We start from the raw sequence: 17,870 nt of genomic DNA on the forward strand, positions 1-17,870 counted from the left end.
GAGCCTTTGAACATCACAGGCCAAGTAAGCTGACCCCCAGGGCAGGGAAATTCTGCTTTGAACATTAGCCAAATCTTCCCTGGTCCCCTCTGGATCATGCTTGCCTGTAGCTCATCGTCAGATTCATCATTTCATCACCTTGGTGCTCTGCTCCATGGTAACAGTAGCTTTTCAAACTGTGACGTTGACAAACCAGACAGAAAGGGTGCACCTGGCCAGCCTGACTGCTGCCACAGATAGAAGCCGACTGCTTGTAGGTGAGGCAGGCAGAGCCAGGGTGCTGGAGCAGGCCAGGTTTGCAGGCCAGGCACAATGTCCCCTCATCTATCTCTCAGCCTCATCAGAAAATAAGTCCATTTCTTGCTTTTCTGCTGGCACAGGCCAGTTTTGATAGAAAGTTATAACCTCCTAGAGTTGGTGGTCAGCCTCAATTTATACTTCTCATAAAACTCTTAGGTGTTTTAAAGAGTATCATTTTCATTCATTTGTTTTATAGGTACATTATAATTATACATAATGGTGGGAATCATTATGCCATGTGTATACATGCACACGCATAATTTGATCAGTCTCATTCCCCAGGACCTTCTCTCTCTCTTCCTCCCATGATCCTCTTGCTCTACACTATTGATGCTCCTTCTATTTTATTATTAGTATTTTAAATCCTGTTTCAAAATTATATAAAAGCTCTCCTCAATGTGGCCTGGTTGTACATGGACAAAGCATAACTTGGTAGATTCACTCCCCGGTACTCCCCCAGGCTCCATTTCCTCTACTCTGTTGGCCCCTGTATTCCCGTGAGGTCCTTAAGGAGGCTCTGCATGCTCTAAGCAGGACTTCCTCGTTGAGCAGATCTTCTGCCTGGGCACATGACTGCCCTTAGCTCTGTCTCTGAGTCTGGGCACCACTTGAGTGTAGCTGTGTGCCCTGGGGCTGCTGTCTGTGGGCTGACCACCACAGGCTGACCCATGGACAAGGCTCTGGCTGCACGCCCCCTCACTCTGCACTCCTAAGTCCACCTTGGGTGGCAGGGACAGCTTTCCCTCTGTGGTAGGGAGAAGGAGCACCACACTTTCCTCCCAGGATGCCACGGAGCCTGACGCCTGTGACGAGGACACAGGAGCAGGGGTCCCATCTCACGTGACTCCTTTCCCTCCTGCCGTGAGCACATGGCTTCGATCATTTATGAAAAGCCAGGCTGGGTCAGGGGCTGGGGAAGAAGCAAATGCTCCTGAGAAGCCGGCGTCTTGATTCCCAAATCACCCGCACCCTTCAGTCTTAACTAGGGCAAAGGCGACTCTGGACAGCAGGCGTGGAAAGGCCGGGTGCTGGACGGGCCTTCTGCCTATGTGGGCACTTGCTGGGCTGCTGGAGCCCGCTGCAGACACTGGGAGGCTGCGGAGTCAGGGTAGGGCAGCAAAGCCGCAGGTCTCTTAAAGCAGAGGCAGAGCGACAGGCAGGAGCACACGGGGTGGCACAGAGGAGTGGGTGTGGTCCCAGTTCTGCCACCCACAGGCTACGCAATTTTTTTTTTTTTTAATTTGCCATGGGTCAGCCAACTTCCACGTCCTGCTCCAGAATCTCTGAAATAGTAACTGTGTGTGGTTTGCAGCCATTGACCGTGTAGTAAGTCGTTCAGGGGATGATGGAAAACAAGCAGCCCACCATGACCCACACAGCGTACATGCAGATGCTGTCACCTCTGAACTCAAGCCCTGCTCTTCCTTGTGGAGCACTTCCTCTGGCCACAGGAGTCCATCTGGAATTAACCACCCCTGCAGGGGCAACCCTGCCCCAGGACTGCTCTCTTGCCCCTGCTGGGGCATTCTGAGATTTTCTGCACTGTCCCCTAGAGTTCCCTGAGAGACTGACCCCTGGTTGCCCAACCTGTTGAATTCCTTCCCTTCCTGGTCTCATCCCCTTACTCCCCTGCACTGCTTCTTGGGGTCACCTCCCAAATACACAACTGGAAGCACTTCCGTGTCTTAGGATCTGCTTCAAAAACTCACAGCCGAGGACACTAAGCTTCAGAGCTGCGGTGAGGGAGTTTTCTTTTTGTCACTATGACCATAAGGCTTGACAAGAAAAATGTAAAGGAAGAAAAGATTATTTTGGTTCCTGGTTTCAGAAGTCTCCATCCATAGATAGCTGACTCCATTGTTGTGGGCCCCAAGGTGAGGCCAAACATCAAGGGAAAAGAACTTGGCAGAGGAAAGCGGCTCAGGACATGACTTCAAGGAAGCAGAGAGAGGACTGCATGCCCCCTCACTCACCAGGACAAAACAGGAACCCCAAAGGCAGGATCCCAGTGACTCCCATCCTCCAGCCACACCCCACCTGCCTACAGTTACCTCTACCTTGTAACCACCCCCTATCTGGTCACACCTCCCATGATCTAATCATGTCATCTGGAAACCTTGCAGTCTCACACCTGTGCACTTGGGGGGACACCTCATCTCTAAACCATAACAGTTCTACAACATTTTCTCATATGAATACTAAGGGTCACTTCCCTGCTGAGGTTTGCATTAAACAGGTATGAAGTGACCAAGAGGATACAGACTTCAGAGTCACACAGATGTGGCTTTGAATTTCAGCTCTGCTATTTAATAACTTAAAAGTTCAGGTGAGTATTCACCCTGTCTAGGTGAATAACCAAGTTTCCCTCTCTGCAAAATGGGACTCATGTCTGCCTTTCACTTTGTAAAATTTTATGAAGCAATGTACGTAAAGTGCTTGTCTTCAGAGGCACTATGTGTGGAGCATGACATGAACTGTTTTCTAAAAACTTCACAGCTAAGAAAAATAATGAAAACTTGGGGTTGGGGATATAGCTCAGTTGGTAGAGTGGTTGCTTCCCATGCACAAAGCCCTGGGTTCAATCCCAAGCACCACTAATAATAATAATAATATTAATAATAATAACAACAACAACAACAACTTTGTCTTAAAATGGTGGGCAGCAAAGCCGCGGGTCTCTTAAAGCATAACATTGTTATGTGGTAGCTTCACAGCCAGCAGGGCTGAGGTCCAGCACCCTTGGTTCCCAGATGGGGAATTTGAGACCTGATGAGGCAAAAGAATCTTGTTCCACGTTACAGAGCTAATTAGTGCAATTGAAATCTCTTGTGCTAAATCACTGTATTTAATATTCATTATTATCAAGTTAATCTTGCTATTTTCAAATACTTACCTAATTAAGCTATCAATGATCAGTTTTTTGTTAGCAAACATTTTAATTAAAGTATGTTTCCACTTACAAAGGTTATTTCAATTTCTTTTTAATATTTTTAAATTTATTTCAATCATCAATTAGGGAGATCTAGAAAATTCAGGATGTTCTTCTACTTCGCTTCTTTGAAATCACCTATTTTTACTTTGGGGGTAAAAGTACCTCTTTTCATCATTATTTGGTGTCCTTGTAGATCTATTTGGATTTTTTTCATTTTGATTGTGAAAGAATAAATTCAAAGTGATGCTTTAAAAAGTGACCAGGTGGACAATTCTGATATGAGTCCTGAGAACAAGCTAATAATACTCCTTAAGGAAACTTCTGACTTACAAAATAAGCAGCACGAGGGGCCAAGGACAACAAGCCAGGGGGCTTTTCTGAAATCAGGGGTATTTTTTTCTCTCCTGTTAACAATGGTCAGCGGTCCGGCCACATTCAGGAAAAGTCTTGTTAATTAACCTGCCCACCCGTACTTTTTCTTCCGCTCTGGGAATTCACCAGAGTTGGCTCATTTTGAAGGTATTCCCATTAGTTAGTCCTTAAATCCTTACACAGAGAGCAGAAGCTTCCAGATAAAGTGCTGCCAAACGGGAAACACAAAATACAATCCAAATTCTAAGTCTCAGAATCATCCAGGAAGCTCAAGGAGAATTAATGGAATTACTGAGCCCTCTTCGAACAGAGGAGAAAATAAAATAAATTAATAAATATACATATACACACTTGTGTCAATTTGTCAGGGGCTCTTCCTTTTCTTTGTTTCCATGAATGAAAACTGAAAACAACAACTCATCCTAAATATCCCTTGTATTTACCCAGCACTGTCAAAATTCATTTCCCAAGAGTAGGATCCATGATTAACTTTAGTGAACCTCTGGTCAAAATGCTGGTACTTATGTATATTTGAGCACCCCAAATGGACTTTATCAGATATTTCCTCCAAATTAGATACTCTGGGTCTATACATCTCAAAGTGTGGTGAAGTCAGATTGCTCCGTCAAAACCACCTCAAATATTCGTTTGAAGCACGAATTCCTGGGTCCCACCTGGAATGATTAAGTCAGTGTCTCTAATTATTGATCTGAAGTTGTATATGATAAATGAGACGCTCAAGTGATTCTTCTTCATACTCTAATCTGAGAACCCCACTTCTTCATTGGGTGTGGAGAACATCCACCCAGATGTTCATCTGTCTACAAACCCCCAGTGAGTGACTCAGCTTTCCTGAGAAATGAATTTGCAGGGACCTACACCAAGTCTGCATCAAATGTACTTATGTTTTTATCAGATAAGAGCTGCCACTGTGTAATGTAGTTGTACACTGATTAATTTTATTTCACAGTTTTCTGTGTGCAAGGATTTTTTATGTTCTGCTTGTATTCTACAAATAAGATTGGGACTTGATTAGGATTCCCCCTTTACCTAAGTCTCTGCCAAGGTAACTTACATATTATCAAAGTGTATATATATATATATTTTGGTGGTGGTGGTTTAGCAAGGCTGTAAAAAATAAGTACTTTGAGGTGACATACACTTCCCCAGAGGAAGGAGAGCGGGAAGACCCAGGAGACAGGCTGCCTAGTCTCCCAGTGACACTGGCAGTGAGGACCCTGACACAGATCGACATCTCCATGGAGGCTCTTTCACTTGTGGTTATGGACAGAGCTACTTTCCAACAGATCCCTATCCACAGATAGCCACGGTTAAGATTCTAGCATTTGCTTGGGACCCCAATCCTCAGGCTGGCCCCCTCCCTCCTTCAGGGGTGCCCCTTTGCCATGAAGATGAGAATGTCTGGGCCCAGGCACAGAAGCAGCGGTGGTTAACATCTCCATGTCCAATTGAAGGGCGTGGGGGCGGGACAAGGGACTTCCAGGAAAAGGGGAGATCCAGTGGGAACCCTTGGCGCCTGGGAGGGGACAGTGCAGGCAAGGAGGCGCAATCTGGGCTGCGCCTGTGTCTGCACTTGTTCTTTTTTTCCTTTCCTCTCCCCCATGGAGGGGTGGGGGAGGGATCCCCAGAGGGAGGTTGTCCCAGGGACACTCAGCCACATCCTCAGAGCTTGGGAGACACAGTGGAACGGAGGCCCTCTCACTGGCCTGTTTCTGGGGGGAATTTTGCATTGTGTAGAAGGCGGTTAACGGTCAACAGCTCCAGCTACTCAAGTCTCTCCCCATTAGCCCTCCCACCCCTGCCCAGATCAGAGCCCTGCGGAGGTCCTGACAGCACCAACAGGGCGGCTCAGAGTCCCCCTGTTTCCCTCCCCTGGCCCCTGCAGTCCTGGGGCTCTCCAGGGGAGGTCAGTCTGTGGCCTGTTCAGTGACCCTGGGTGCCTGAGGAAAGCCCCGCAGCTCCCAGCACCCACCCAGGGACAGGGACATAGGAACCTGGCAGAGTGCAGGATGATTGTTAGGGTGAGTGGATTTACCCCTGGTTGAAACATCTGTGTGCTAATTACCTTCCTCGCCAATCGCCAGTCTCTTCACCCCTTTCTCCCGTCCTTCCTCTGGTACTGAATTTCTCCTGGAAGCTTTCTCAGTACAAATTTCCAACAATCATGTTGCCCTTTGGCCTTGGAGGGAACTTGCTTTTGAGTCAGGTTCCCAAGAGAGGTGCAGCTGAGGGTGCAGGGCTCCCTGCAGGCAGAGCCAGGCCTGCTTGGCCTGCACCCTTGGTACACTTTCTCCCTATCTGTTTATGAAACTGATCAGTGCCACAATTATGTGAACAACATTACAATAAACAAAGTCTTAAACATTTTAAAGACCTAGACTTTATGGTTTGGAATTAAAAGTCTTGCATCTTTCGACAGAAATGCAATACAAAGGAGAATTAACTTTGAGGGGTAGCACTTCTGACATCACTGTAATTTTTAGCATTGTAAATATTACCAGGAAACTTCTGGATGCCTTGGTGATTTCCTCCTGACTGGATTTGGACAGTCTCCTGTTGCTCACAGGATGTGAGCCCTGCTATAAAGGGCCCAGCAGAGGCGAAGCTCAACAGGGCTTGGCTTGGCTGATTTCACATCGCAAGTGCCAGAGGATCAGGAGACAGAAGCATCCCAACACACCTGAGCAGTGTGAGCCAAGGAACACCGCGCAGAACTGTAAGTGCAGACTCCTTTGCAAGAGCAGCCTTGGGCCATGAAACAGATTCCTCAGAATAAACTGATGTGTAAACAGCCTCTGGTAAGAGATCTGTGCAAGCTTTAATTGTAGTGTGGTTAAAGCCTGTCTTTTCTCTTTCACCTAAATGAGGAAGATCTTAAAATTTATTCATTCATTCCAGTAGCATCTCTCAAATAAGCTGTGGCACTGGAATCCTTTATCTCAAATCTTATGCTGGTACCTAAACACCAGGCTCGAATGACTTGAGTAATTGGCTGCCTAACGTTTCCTTCTGTAATTAATTTTTCTCCCCAGGAAAGAACTTCAAGTCTAATCTATCGGTGAGAAGTCCTGAGGCCATGATTGCTTCACAGATTCTCTCCACTCTCACTTTTTGTAAGTCAGATTCTCTCCACTCTCACTTTTGGTAACACTGGACCAGGGTTTCTCATCACCTCCCTACTGACATTGTAGACCAGGATATTGTTCCTCGTGTGGGGCTGTCCTGTGCAGAGGGTGCTTAGCAGCATCCCTGGCCTCTTCCCGCCTGGCACTAGGGAAATTCACTTCTTAGTGTCATATTTCCATATGTGTAAAACGTTGATCAAAAATGGCCTACGTAGGCACTGTGACAATTCAATGGTACAGTAGTTTAGGTACATGTGGGGACATCTTGACAAACTTGAAGTAGGCAACAATCTGACTGCACTGTGTGATTTTATATTCCAAATATAAAATTCCAAAATATGTTATATTCGGTTGAAAAGTGCCTCTCCCAGCACCTGGTGGCTCATACTAAGGGCTCAATACTGCAGAGTCACCAGCAGAATAACAAATTTGTTACGAAGGTGGGGACAGCAAAGCCCTGGGGGTGGTTGGCCAAAGAAATGATGCACAGGAAACTCTGGTTTCTTTAATATTTATTTCCTCTTCTTACTTTTGAAAAGGTGAAAAATTTTGTCACCCCAAATCCAGAGACTGGCATAAATAAGATAGTAAAGACCCAGAGAGCTAGAGTTAAGTCCAGCAGGACTAAACGCTGCCATTCTCTCTTGTTCCACCCCTAGTGCTCCTCATTAAAGACAGCGCGGCCTGGACTTACAATGTGTCCAGGATAAACATGACTTATGATGAGGCTAGTGCTTATTGTCAGCAAAGGTACACACACCTGGTCGCAATTCAAAACAAAGAGGAGATCGAGTACCTGAACGCCACGTTGAGCTATTCTCCAAGTTATTACTGGATCGGCATCAGAAAAGTCAATGGTGTGTGGATCTGGGTGGGGACCCAGAAGCCCCTGACTAAAGAAGCCAAGAACTGGGCTCCAGGAGAACCCAATAATAAGCAGAAAAACGAGGACTGCGTGGAGATCTACATCAAGAGACCAGAAAGTTCCGGCAAGTGGAACGATGAGAGTTGCAGTAAAAAGAAACTCGCGCTGTGCTATACAGGTAGGGAGCCACAGGCAGCCACAACCTGAAGACTCACAGTGGCAGCCACTGGTCTCCACCGTGGCCTCTTTGCTCTCAAACATGTGATTTGAAAACTGGGTGTTCCTGCCAAGGCCCCCCTTTACTCCTTGGCACAGATGTAGGCAAGAACGTGTGCACATGTGTAGTGTGAGTGCACGCGGGGAGGCCACACCCCTACAGAATGCCACATAGATGCACCATGGCAGCTCAAGTGCTGGTTTGCTTGTGGCAGGGGAAGTGTCTCGTGGCGTGTGCTGAGGGAGTCTCTGTGCATGGTGTTGTTGCACCCCCTCCCGACACCTCCAACATTAACATCAAGTATGTGAGACGAACCTGGAGCTCAGGTTTGGCATTTTGTGAGGCACCCCATAACTTAGGTGACGTCATTACATGCAGTTGATCCTAAATTGTGAGGAATTTCCCACAAGCACCACAGACCTGTCCTCACAGCTGTGTTTCCTGCAGCTGCCTGCACCCAAGCCTCCTGCAGCGGCCACGGGGAGTGTATAGAGACCATCAACAACTACACCTGCAGGTGCCACCCCGGCTTCAGTGGACTCGAGTGCGAGCACGGTAAGTGTGTCCTCGCCTTCTCTTCACTTGAGGCAAGGCACCCTCCCCTGCCCCGGCTGGTCTGGAGTCGGGCCTGCACGTCCTCCTTTCCCTGGACCACAGTCATAGCCTGTCTTCCCCATCCCCCCAACCCCCGTCCCAAGTGAAAGCTGGCAGAACTGACTTGGGTCCCTTTTCCAGCTGTGACCTGTAAAGCACAGAAAGACCCTGAGCACGGGAGGCTGGTTTGCACTTCACCCTTTGGGACCTTCAGCTACAGTTCCTCCTGCTCCGTCAGCTGTGACAGTGGCTACCTGCCAAGCAGCGTGGAGACCACCCGGTGTACATCCTCTGGGGAATGGAGCGCTCCTCTTCCCACCTGCAGAGGTAAATCTCCCTCAGAATGCACAGGGTGACACCAGCTCACCCTTCTCTAACCCAGGTTTCCTTCCTACTCCTTGCAAACCCCAGGGAGTTCCCCACCCCACCCCCACCCCCCGGCCCCCGCCATCTTTAGTAAATCTTATTTACTTGGTTTGAGGGAGGTTTATATTCTGTGTTTGAAGTGGGAAGTTCTGAGGTTCTGGTGACTTACAAAGGAGACTATCAGGGAAATGCAGAACCGCCCTGCAGAATCCTAATGACCTCCCTTCTCTTCTCCCTTCCCTGTCTGCCTCACCCTGCCCTGGGACTAGCTTAAGACAAGGACCACCAGCAGGCTCAGCATCTCCTTTTTCTGTCTCAATCTTATTTTTCTGGAGAAGAGACAAAAAAATTCCGTCCTTCTGATCCCACTCAATTTGTATGTCAGCATTGTTATTATCACAACTAGTCAAAAATCCTGACCAGTAATCTATTTTTTATTCATTTTTGCCTTTTTATAAATGGAGACCATTTTGCACAAAGTAGAAATAGATAGGAAAAGATGGAAACATTGATAAAAACAGACAACAGCTTCATTGTGGGTGATTATGTTCCCAAGCATTGACTTTGGGATCTGCCCTTCGAATGTGGCTTCCTCACTGTTATGAATTCCAAGTTAATAGGAGGTAAAAATAGGCTTCTGTGAAATTCATGGAGCTCTTTCAACTCCCCAGTGGTGGAGTGTGCTGCTTTGACAAATCCAGCCAATGGAACCATGGATTGTGGCCTGGGCCCTGGACGCTCCCCCTGGAACACCACATGTACATTTGGCTGTAAGGCAGGATTCGAACGAGTGGGAGCTCAGAACCTCACGTGTACCTCCTCTGGGAACTGGGATGACGAGAAGCCGCTGTGTAAAGGTAGAGTGTCCATATTGGATGAAGTAAGCATTCTCTTTCTCAACCTATACTTGAAGTGGGCAAGCCAGCCTGCTGATATAAATGGGAACATGTGTTTCAGCTGTGACATGCGAAGCCATCCACCGGCCTCAGCATGGCTCTGTGCACTGTAGCTACTCCACAGCTGGAGAGCTCACCTTCAAGTCCTCTTGCAAATTTAGCTGCAAAGGGGGCTTCAGGCTGCTGGGACCAGCCCAGGTTGAATGCACAGCACAAAGGCAGTGGACACAGCAAACACCAGTGTGTACAGATGAGCCAGGGATTCTCTCCTTACACTTTCCATTCTAAAAGAGCAGTGATCTTCAAGCTTGTGCAGGGAAAATGAAAGCACATGTTCATTTTAACCACAGATGTCAGATTTGATGAGTGACATTCATACCTGAGACTCATGTGAAAGAACCAGGGAAAGGACCATATATAGTAGCATGAGAAAATGCTTTGCTGGTTTTTAAAAATGCTATGTTAATATACTTTGTAGACAGAGGCATGGAATAGGCAGAATTCTTAGTCTAAAGAAAATCACATTAGAAAATTTAGAAAGCAGAATGAGAACATGACCTGAAGCTGAAACTCTTCTCATTCCTCCTTTCTTCTACAACTGCTAGTATCTAGCAGTGATGGGGAAGCCCCCTGTGTGGGTCAGGTGGGAGATGGCTTTGCACACACATGAGCACTGAAACTTAACTCCAGGATATTGGAGACACGCAGATTTCTTATCAGGCACCAGCTTCCTCATAGCAAATACAGCATGGAATGGTTTCCAGGGGCAAAGAGCTGCAACCCCAAAGCCAGCTACAAGCTGGCACATATTCCTGGTGCCTTCTTCTCTTCCTTTCTTTTTAGCCATCTGCACGCACCCAGTATCTGTAATTGCCCTCTGGACGCATAAAATCTTTCCTTTGACTTAACTTCTTTTGCATGTCAGAAGAACAGTGCTCAATTCCCGGTTAACGGCTGTTGTTTAGTAGATGCCCTTATAGGTGAGGGCCTGGAACTCAAAGGAAACAGTCATCTTCCCATTTGGTCAGGGAATAATGAGGAGTCTCTACTTTTTGGGTGTTGCTTAGTCCTAAATGAACTGGGTGGTCAAATACCAAATGGCCTGCAGTCTCTCAGTGGTATTTTCTGACCACCGTTTTGAGCCTCAGCTCTGCAGGGTGGAGCTTTATCTAGCCCAGAGTGAGGCCAGGTGGTTTGTCTTCCTAGTGCTTCTGGAGACTCCAAAATAGATCCAGATGTAGGTTCTCCTGGGAGCCAGGATTTTCTTTGCAGAGGAATCCAAAAGCTCCAGTGTGGCCTCACAGGGGACTGGGACAGTGAGAGCCTACATGCAAAGATACTGTCTTTGTTTCTACTTGGCTTTAAGACAGAAGCTATTGGGGAGCCCAGGGGGAAAAATGAATGTACATGTTCATGGGGTGCTGCCTGGAGACCCCTGCAGCCACGTGGCACACGGGGCTCCACAGGGCTCACTCTTGCCTTCCAGCTGTGCAGTGCGATGCTCTCCCTGTGCCCCTGAATGGCTCCGTGAAGTGCTCTCCTTCCCCTACTGGAGAGTTCACCTACAGGTCCTCTTGCACCTTCCACTGTGAGGATGGCTTTGACTTACATGGATCAGCTCAACTGGAGTGCACATCTCAGGGGCAGTGGACACACGAGGTCCCTTCCTGCCAAGGTAGGGTGAGTTCAGACTTGAGGGTGCAGGTCACATGCCTCATAAGATTGTGAGCCTCAGTGGTCTCAGGGGGCTTGATTCTAATTTCCCACATGCTGAGTTGTATGTAGTGTTTATAAGTTAGGCTTGTGGTGACTTGGGCCACTTTACAAGTTTGCAGCAGATGTTTCCTAACCCCCCCCCCCCATGTGCCTGTCATTTGCAGTGGTACAGTGTTCAAGCCTCGCAGCTCCAGGAAAGGTCAACATGAGCTGCAGTGGGGAGCCTGTGTCTGGCATTGTGTGTGAGTTTGCATGTCCTGAGGGCTGGATGCTCAATGGCTCTGCAGCTCTGACGTGTGATGCCACAGGACACTGGTCTGGGACGTTGCCTACCTGTGAAGGTAATGCATTGGTTGATGCTGGTTGTCTGGGAGACCAGAGAGAAGCGAGGGAGCTGTCTTACTAGAGCAATTAAAGGTGCACTGGGCCCATATCAGAGTGGTTAAGCATTTGCACATATTTAAGTTTATGGAGATAGGAAGAAAATGGTAGATGTGGCATGTGGACGGAATGGGTAGAATTCTAACAGTGGCAAAGAAGACCTGGAGGGGAAAGGAAGAGGGTGAAACAGAAAGTGTGTGTGTGGGGGGCGGGGGGCGGCTGAGCAAGTACAGCACAGTGTCCAGCAGGGCAGGGTGAGGGGTGTGAAAGAGCTGGCAGGGTAGAGTTCTGCCTGGCAGAGCTGGGACAGCCAAGGGGAGCTGGACAGGTCTAAAAGGCCGGTTAGCCACCTCTGCCTCATGACTTGAACCAGATGGGGCTTCTGCTCCTGGGAACAAGGTAATAGAAAAGGAGAAGTGGACGGACAGAAAGACTTTCAAGCCAGCTCCTCATGCCCATCCTCTCCTCTGTTGCTGCAGCTCCCCCCGAGTCCAGCACTCCCTTGGCAGCTGGACTTTCTGCTGCAGGAACCTCCCTCGTGGCACTGACGTCAGTTCTCCTCTGGCTTCTGAAATACTTTCGGAAGAAAGGTGCGGGAGCTTATGAATGTGCTCCAAATATGTTTTCTCATTGATGAGTTATGGTTTCTCTTATAAATTTAGACAGTTACTAGAATCTAGTAATTGCACAAACACTAATATACTGCTTTATAATTAAGCAAAAGTCTTAGGAAGAGTTCATAAAGCAACATGAAATTTGAAGTATTTTAGGAAATATAAATGTTAGCTGTGTTAACATTGCTCAACTCCAAGAGGTGCTACTTGCTTTGAATTCTGTGTTGTCTCTGAAGTTGTGCAATGGGACTGACATGATTTGTGCTCCTGGAAAGTTGGATAAATGCTTCCTTAAAAAACTATTTGGAATACAGTCTTATTTTGGAATATTGCCTAAGGAATATGTGAACACATCTATTCACACTCATGGTTTGTTTGGCTTAAAGAGTATCGAAAAACACGTTATTTATTTATTTTTTAAATCCCAGTTATTGAACCCAGGGGATCTTAACCATATGATCTTAATCACATCCCCAGCCCTTTGTATGTTTTATTCTAAGACAGGGCCTTGCTAAATTGCTGAGGCTGGCTTTGAACTTGCAATCCTCCTGCCTCAGCCTCCTGAGTTGCCGCGACCGTAGCCATGTACCGTCTCACTCGCAGAAAAATGTTAAAACTACTTCAGACATTTAAGAAATAAGAAAGTCTATGTAAAAAAAAAATTCCTGACTTGGGTTTGTCCTTTTATTGTTGTGCACTCTGCATTTGCCTTAGTCACCAGGTTATATCGTGTCTGGATTGGCAATGTCCTTAAAGGCCATTTGGTCTAAAGGAATGGTTTTCTTTCTCTTGCAGCAAGGAAATTTGTCCCTGCGAGGTAAGTTGCATTCTTGTAAAAAGCCTTCTGTGAACCTTCTGAACATTTTCCTCTCTTCATGTGGAAACAGTGGCTTATTACTGTTCTCACCTGTCCCACAGCAGCTGCCAAAGCCTTGAATCCCATGGAAACCGCCAGGTGCCTCTGGACTCCATCTAAGCTCAAAGGAGTCTGGTAAGACTTGCAAGTGGCATGTCATGAGGGAGCGCCTCCCTAGGCATTCTGCTCATCCTTGGGCCCCTTCCAGCCTGCATTGTCCTCAGGACCTCTCCATCTCCATGGCACTTACTGGAAAGGTGTTTTGTTTCTTTGCAGGAGAGAGAAGAAACAGAGATCTGGCTTTCTTGAGCCATTTCCTTTATGAAAGATAACAATGATGGTGACAACTGACCCTTATGTGGCACTTACTGTGCCCTAGGAACTGTTCTAAGCTAGGAACTCCATGAGATAGGATGATTATTCTATTTCTCCTGACTTAGATGGAGCAGAGGAGGCAGAGAGAAGCTAAGTGACTTGCCTGAAGTCTCAAAGCTCCTAAGTGGTGTAGCAGGATTCAAGCACAGGCAGTCTGGTTCTAGAATTTGTGTTCTTAAACATCTGCTCTGCTTTGTGAGGATTTGGAAGGGTCAAGTAAAGTCTCCTGAAATACTTAAAGAAATATTATTTTTGTGCAACTTTAGGTTTATGGAAAAATTGAAAAATCTTAGAGTTACCAGCATCTTGAACTAGCATGATTCATATGATGCAATTGATGGATCAGTAGAGATGCATTATTATTAGTTAAAGTCCCCAGGTTACTTTGGTGTTCACTTGTTGTGCTTTCTGCAGGGTTTAACAGATACATGATCACCTGTAGCCACCATTACTGTGCCGTAAAGAATAGTTTCCCTGTTCTAACGGAACAGCACTTGATGTTGCTATTTGGGTGGCCCCAGCCAGAATGCACAAGTAGCCTGTGCTGGGATGTGCATTTTGTTGTCACTTACAGTATGCATTATGCTGAAGTTTTCTGGTGACGTGCATGTTTGCTTGCACTTGCAGGAACACTGCATCCCGGGAACTAGACTGAACCACTGAAGACAGCAGAGGTGTCCTGCCCCCTGGCCTTCCTGGCCCATTGTCCTTGTGCCTTGACAGCTGGGACCATGTCTTCAGTGGATTCAGTTCAGAGCCAAGTGCAGTCTTCCATCAAAAAGACTCAATCTTCTCTTCCTATTCTCAGGACAAAGAAATTGCTGGCTAGGCTATTAGAGGAGAGGGTCTTCTTCAAAGCAAGCTGAAGAAATCAAGAGTCTGGACTCAGAATTCCTTTCCTAACTCTCCGTTGGAAGCTCTGAATCTCAGTGGAGAAACAATGTTTTCTGGCTCTGTTTCTCTTGTCCCTCACTGTGTTGCAACTGCTAGTTACAGAATTGCATTTAGAGGAGTACATTATAATTATCAATAGTTTACAGGAAACCAATTGTCCAGTGATATTTGGCTTCCAACTTGGGGGTGGGGGATACATGACAAGATTTTTAATGCCCAGAGACAACTGCACAGGAGTCTGTTGGTGGTGCGAGGTGCAAATCCTACTTAGTACTCAGTGCCAGGATCACCAAGCATGGTCCTGATCATGTCCCTGTGGGACTCAGGGCTTTTAAAGTGTTCTTAGAGGTAGTAGTCTTCCTATTTGCCTTGAATATAGTATGCTCCTCCTCAATTCTTAATTTAGAACAAGGTTTACAAGGGACTTTTGACATTGGTAGGTGTTGTTGACTATGATAGGGTAAATATTCCTGATCTAGGTTGCCACCTCCTTGTTTATTAACAAATTTAAATTTGCATTTGCTGTAGATTTATGTAAAACAAACATGCAAACAAGTATGATGTTCTGAGGTTTTATTGCAATTGTGTGGGACATGATGCTCTCAGGAGAGTGAAAGCTGAACACAGGGTTTGAGTCTTGTTACCATAGTTTTTACACAAATTATTGCTTTCCATGATGAAACTTCCATGAGGCCAAATTTTCTGATTTGATAAAAGCATCATAAATGCATGAATTGTCAAGATCATTGTAAAGTCATGTGTAGCTAATAAAAAAAAGCATCAACACAAACAAATGAAGATACAATTTTGTGACTTTCTTTGTAAAAATACATGTAGACATATTGATGTGCTTTGCCCTCCTACAAAGGGGTTAGCCAAATGTCTGATGTAAATTCAATTCTTTTGTATTATGTAAGATTTTAAATTCATAGGAATTCACCATGTAAAGCACCAAGTGGATTTTTAGAGTGAAAAGTGTAATGATTATTTTTAGTTGTTTTATTCTGTATATTAGAATTCCTGGAAGAGAGTGTTATGTTTCTAAGGAGAGTTTAAAATTCCTAAGGAACTTCCAGGTATCACTGACAAGGAGACATTCCTGGTCAGTAAGTGCCAAAGCTGCCCACATCAAAGCTTTCCCACATTTCTTTTAACTTGGCATGTTGAAGAGGAACATTTCAAGTAAGTGCTGCCTGAATGTTGGCAGTGGTGGAGCCAGCAGTAAACAGGAGGTGTGATAAAGATGAGAAAGTAGAGGTTTCTTAAGGGGCAGAAGGACTCAGGGAAGGGGGACTATCGTGATCAGATTACATATGGAAAGAGTTATTATTTTTTTCTGAAATTGCTCAAATGTTGTAAATATTTACATATTCTGCATTAGAAATAACTGCATGAAATATAAATGTGGTGTTTGTTTGGGCTTCAAATAGTATTTTAAATTATGACTTAGAGTAGTTTACAGTTTTAATGTGTGTATTTATTTAAGGTTTTGCAGGTTTATTATACTTGACATAGCAGTTAAAGTCTGACAATAAATATGTGCATATTTATCTCTGTATAGGCTCTTTCTTAAAACTTTAATTGCAGCTGGGTGCAGAGGTGCATGCCTATAATCCTAGAGGCTCAAGAAGCCAAGGCAGGAGGAGGAGGAAGAGGATCACAAGTTCAAAGCCAGCCTCAGCCATGTAGCAATATCCTATCTCAAAATACAAATAAAGACATAAAAGGGCTGGGTGTGTGGCTCAGTGGCTGAGTGCCCCCGGGGTCAATCCCTGGTATCAAAAAAGAAAAAAAAATGCATTGAAATAAAATGTACAAATGAAATATGCCTTTTTAAATTTTGCAAGATCAAGCAACCAGCAGCACAATCTAACTCCAGAATATTCTATCACCCCCCAAAGAAACCTGTCCCCATTAGCAGTTTCTCCCCATTCTTCTCTTCCTCCTGTCCCTGACAACTACTAACCTGTTTTATGCACCTATGGATTTGCCTATTCTGGGAACTTCACATCAGCAGACTCACAGGTGACCGTCTGTCTGGCTTCTTCCACTTGGTGATGTCCCCAGGGCCCCCTGCTGCAGCATGCATCGGCACCTCCTCTGTGTCCTGGTGGAATCACGTTCCATTGCAAGCACACGGCACACTTTGCTTCTCCACTTGTCAACCCATGTGCCTTGGGTGGTCTTTTCTTTCTGGCTCTGTGACTAATATAGTTGTGAATGTGCAGGAGCATGTGTTTAGGTAGGCTTCATATTATCCATTTTTGGGGCATATTCCTAGAAATGGAATTGGGTCATATGGTAACTATGTTTCATTTTTGAGGAAACACCAAACCCTTTCCCAAAGGGCCTGCATCATTTTATAGTCCCTCCAGTGATGTATAGGAGTTACAATTTCTCCACACTCTGAATAGCACTTGCTATTGTCTATCTCTTTGATTGTCACCATCCTAGTGTGTGAGGTGGTTTACACAGAGGCCCTTGCTTCAGAACTTTATGGTATATGAAAAAAAGAATCATATCCTAAAAAATTCATTATGGCCAGAGAAATAAAGCCCCTTTTCTGAAGTCTTTGCCTGCTGCCAGTCTCAATTCTACATTGCTTATGCTAATCAGTTCATGCTCATTTAGACTTCAGACTTCATTATCTTTTAAGATTAGACCAAGAGTATTTTCTTTATTCCACCCCAAATATATATGTTCTCTCATCTGGAGCAGTGTTACTCCACAGGCCTGCTGTATACTGAGTTGAAAAACACCTGAAGGATCTCACTGTTATCAAAGAATCAGAATATCTGAAATCTCCAAGAATATAGGGTTTAATTCTTGACCTGGTCCCTCTGGCTAAAACATTTATGGCTGACTATAAGAGTATCATAGGAAAGAACTGTTTTCCCTTGAATTTTATATTTCATGTTAGCTTAGAAGTATTATTTAAGAGAAAAAGAAAAACAGAAATATGTTCTATTAATCAGGGCGCTGAGAAAACTGGAAATCCATATGCTGCATAATGAAATTAAACCCCTATCTCTCACCCTGCATGAAACTCAACTCAAAGTGGATCAAGGACTTAGGCACTAGAACAGAGACCCTGCACCTAATAGAAGAAAAAGTAGGCCCAAATCTCCACCATGTTGGCTTAGGAACTGACTTCCTTAACAAGACTCCTAAAATGCAAGAAGTAAAATCAAGAAGCAATAAATGATATGGAATCAAACTAAAAAGCTTCTTCACAACAAAGGAAACAATCATGAACATGAAGAGAGAGCCTATAGAGTGGGAGAAAATCTTTACCACCTGCACCTCAGATAGGGCATTAATCTCCAGGATATCTAAAGAACTAAAA

The 17,870-nt window shown here is 45.4% G+C and overlaps 1 protein-coding gene across 2 annotated transcripts; it reads left to right on the forward strand.

The window, feature by feature from the left end:
- Positions 1-6,260: 6,260 nt before the first annotated feature.
- On the forward strand, positions 6,261-15,292 carry LOC308652108 (E-selectin-like). Of its 2 annotated transcripts, XM_081299810.1 has the most exons (12): positions 6,261-6,341; positions 6,658-6,738; positions 7,410-7,793; positions 8,280-8,387; positions 8,568-8,753; positions 9,464-9,649; positions 11,175-11,363; positions 11,569-11,745; positions 12,265-12,375; positions 13,195-13,216; positions 13,318-13,390; positions 14,258-15,292. In XM_081299810.1, exons 2-11 carry the CDS (start codon positions 6,702-6,704, stop codon positions 13,373-13,375), a joined length of 1,458 nt encoding a protein of 485 aa, XP_081155936.1. In that variant the 5' UTR covers positions 6,261-6,341; positions 6,658-6,701; the 3' UTR covers positions 13,376-13,390; positions 14,258-15,292. The 2 variants fall into 2 exon arrangements, with proteins under 2 accessions (XP_081155936.1, XP_081155937.1); XM_081299811.1 differs by lacking the exon at positions 9,464-9,649.
- The last annotated feature ends 2,578 nt before the right edge of the window (positions 15,293-17,870 follow it).

This window comes from Spermophilus citellus, assembly GCF_964194105.1.
Source record: "Spermophilus citellus genome assembly, chromosome: 6".
In the NCBI taxonomy this organism is placed as follows: domain Eukaryota; kingdom Metazoa; phylum Chordata; class Mammalia; order Rodentia; family Sciuridae; genus Spermophilus; species Spermophilus citellus.

Bases quoted from the DNA above. Each gene is read 5' to 3' on its own strand.
- LOC308652108 (XM_081299810.1), top strand. From the start codon at position 6,702: ATGATTGCTTCACAGATTCTCTCCACTCTCACTTTTT. The intron at 8,388-8,567 runs GTAAGTGTGTCC...TCCCTTTTCCAG, and splicing joins TGGACTCGAGTGCGAGCACG to CTGTGACCTGTAAAGCACAG. The intron at 11,746-12,264 runs GTAATGCATTGG...CTGTTGCTGCAG, and splicing joins GACGTTGCCTACCTGTGAAG to CTCCCCCCGAGTCCAGCACT.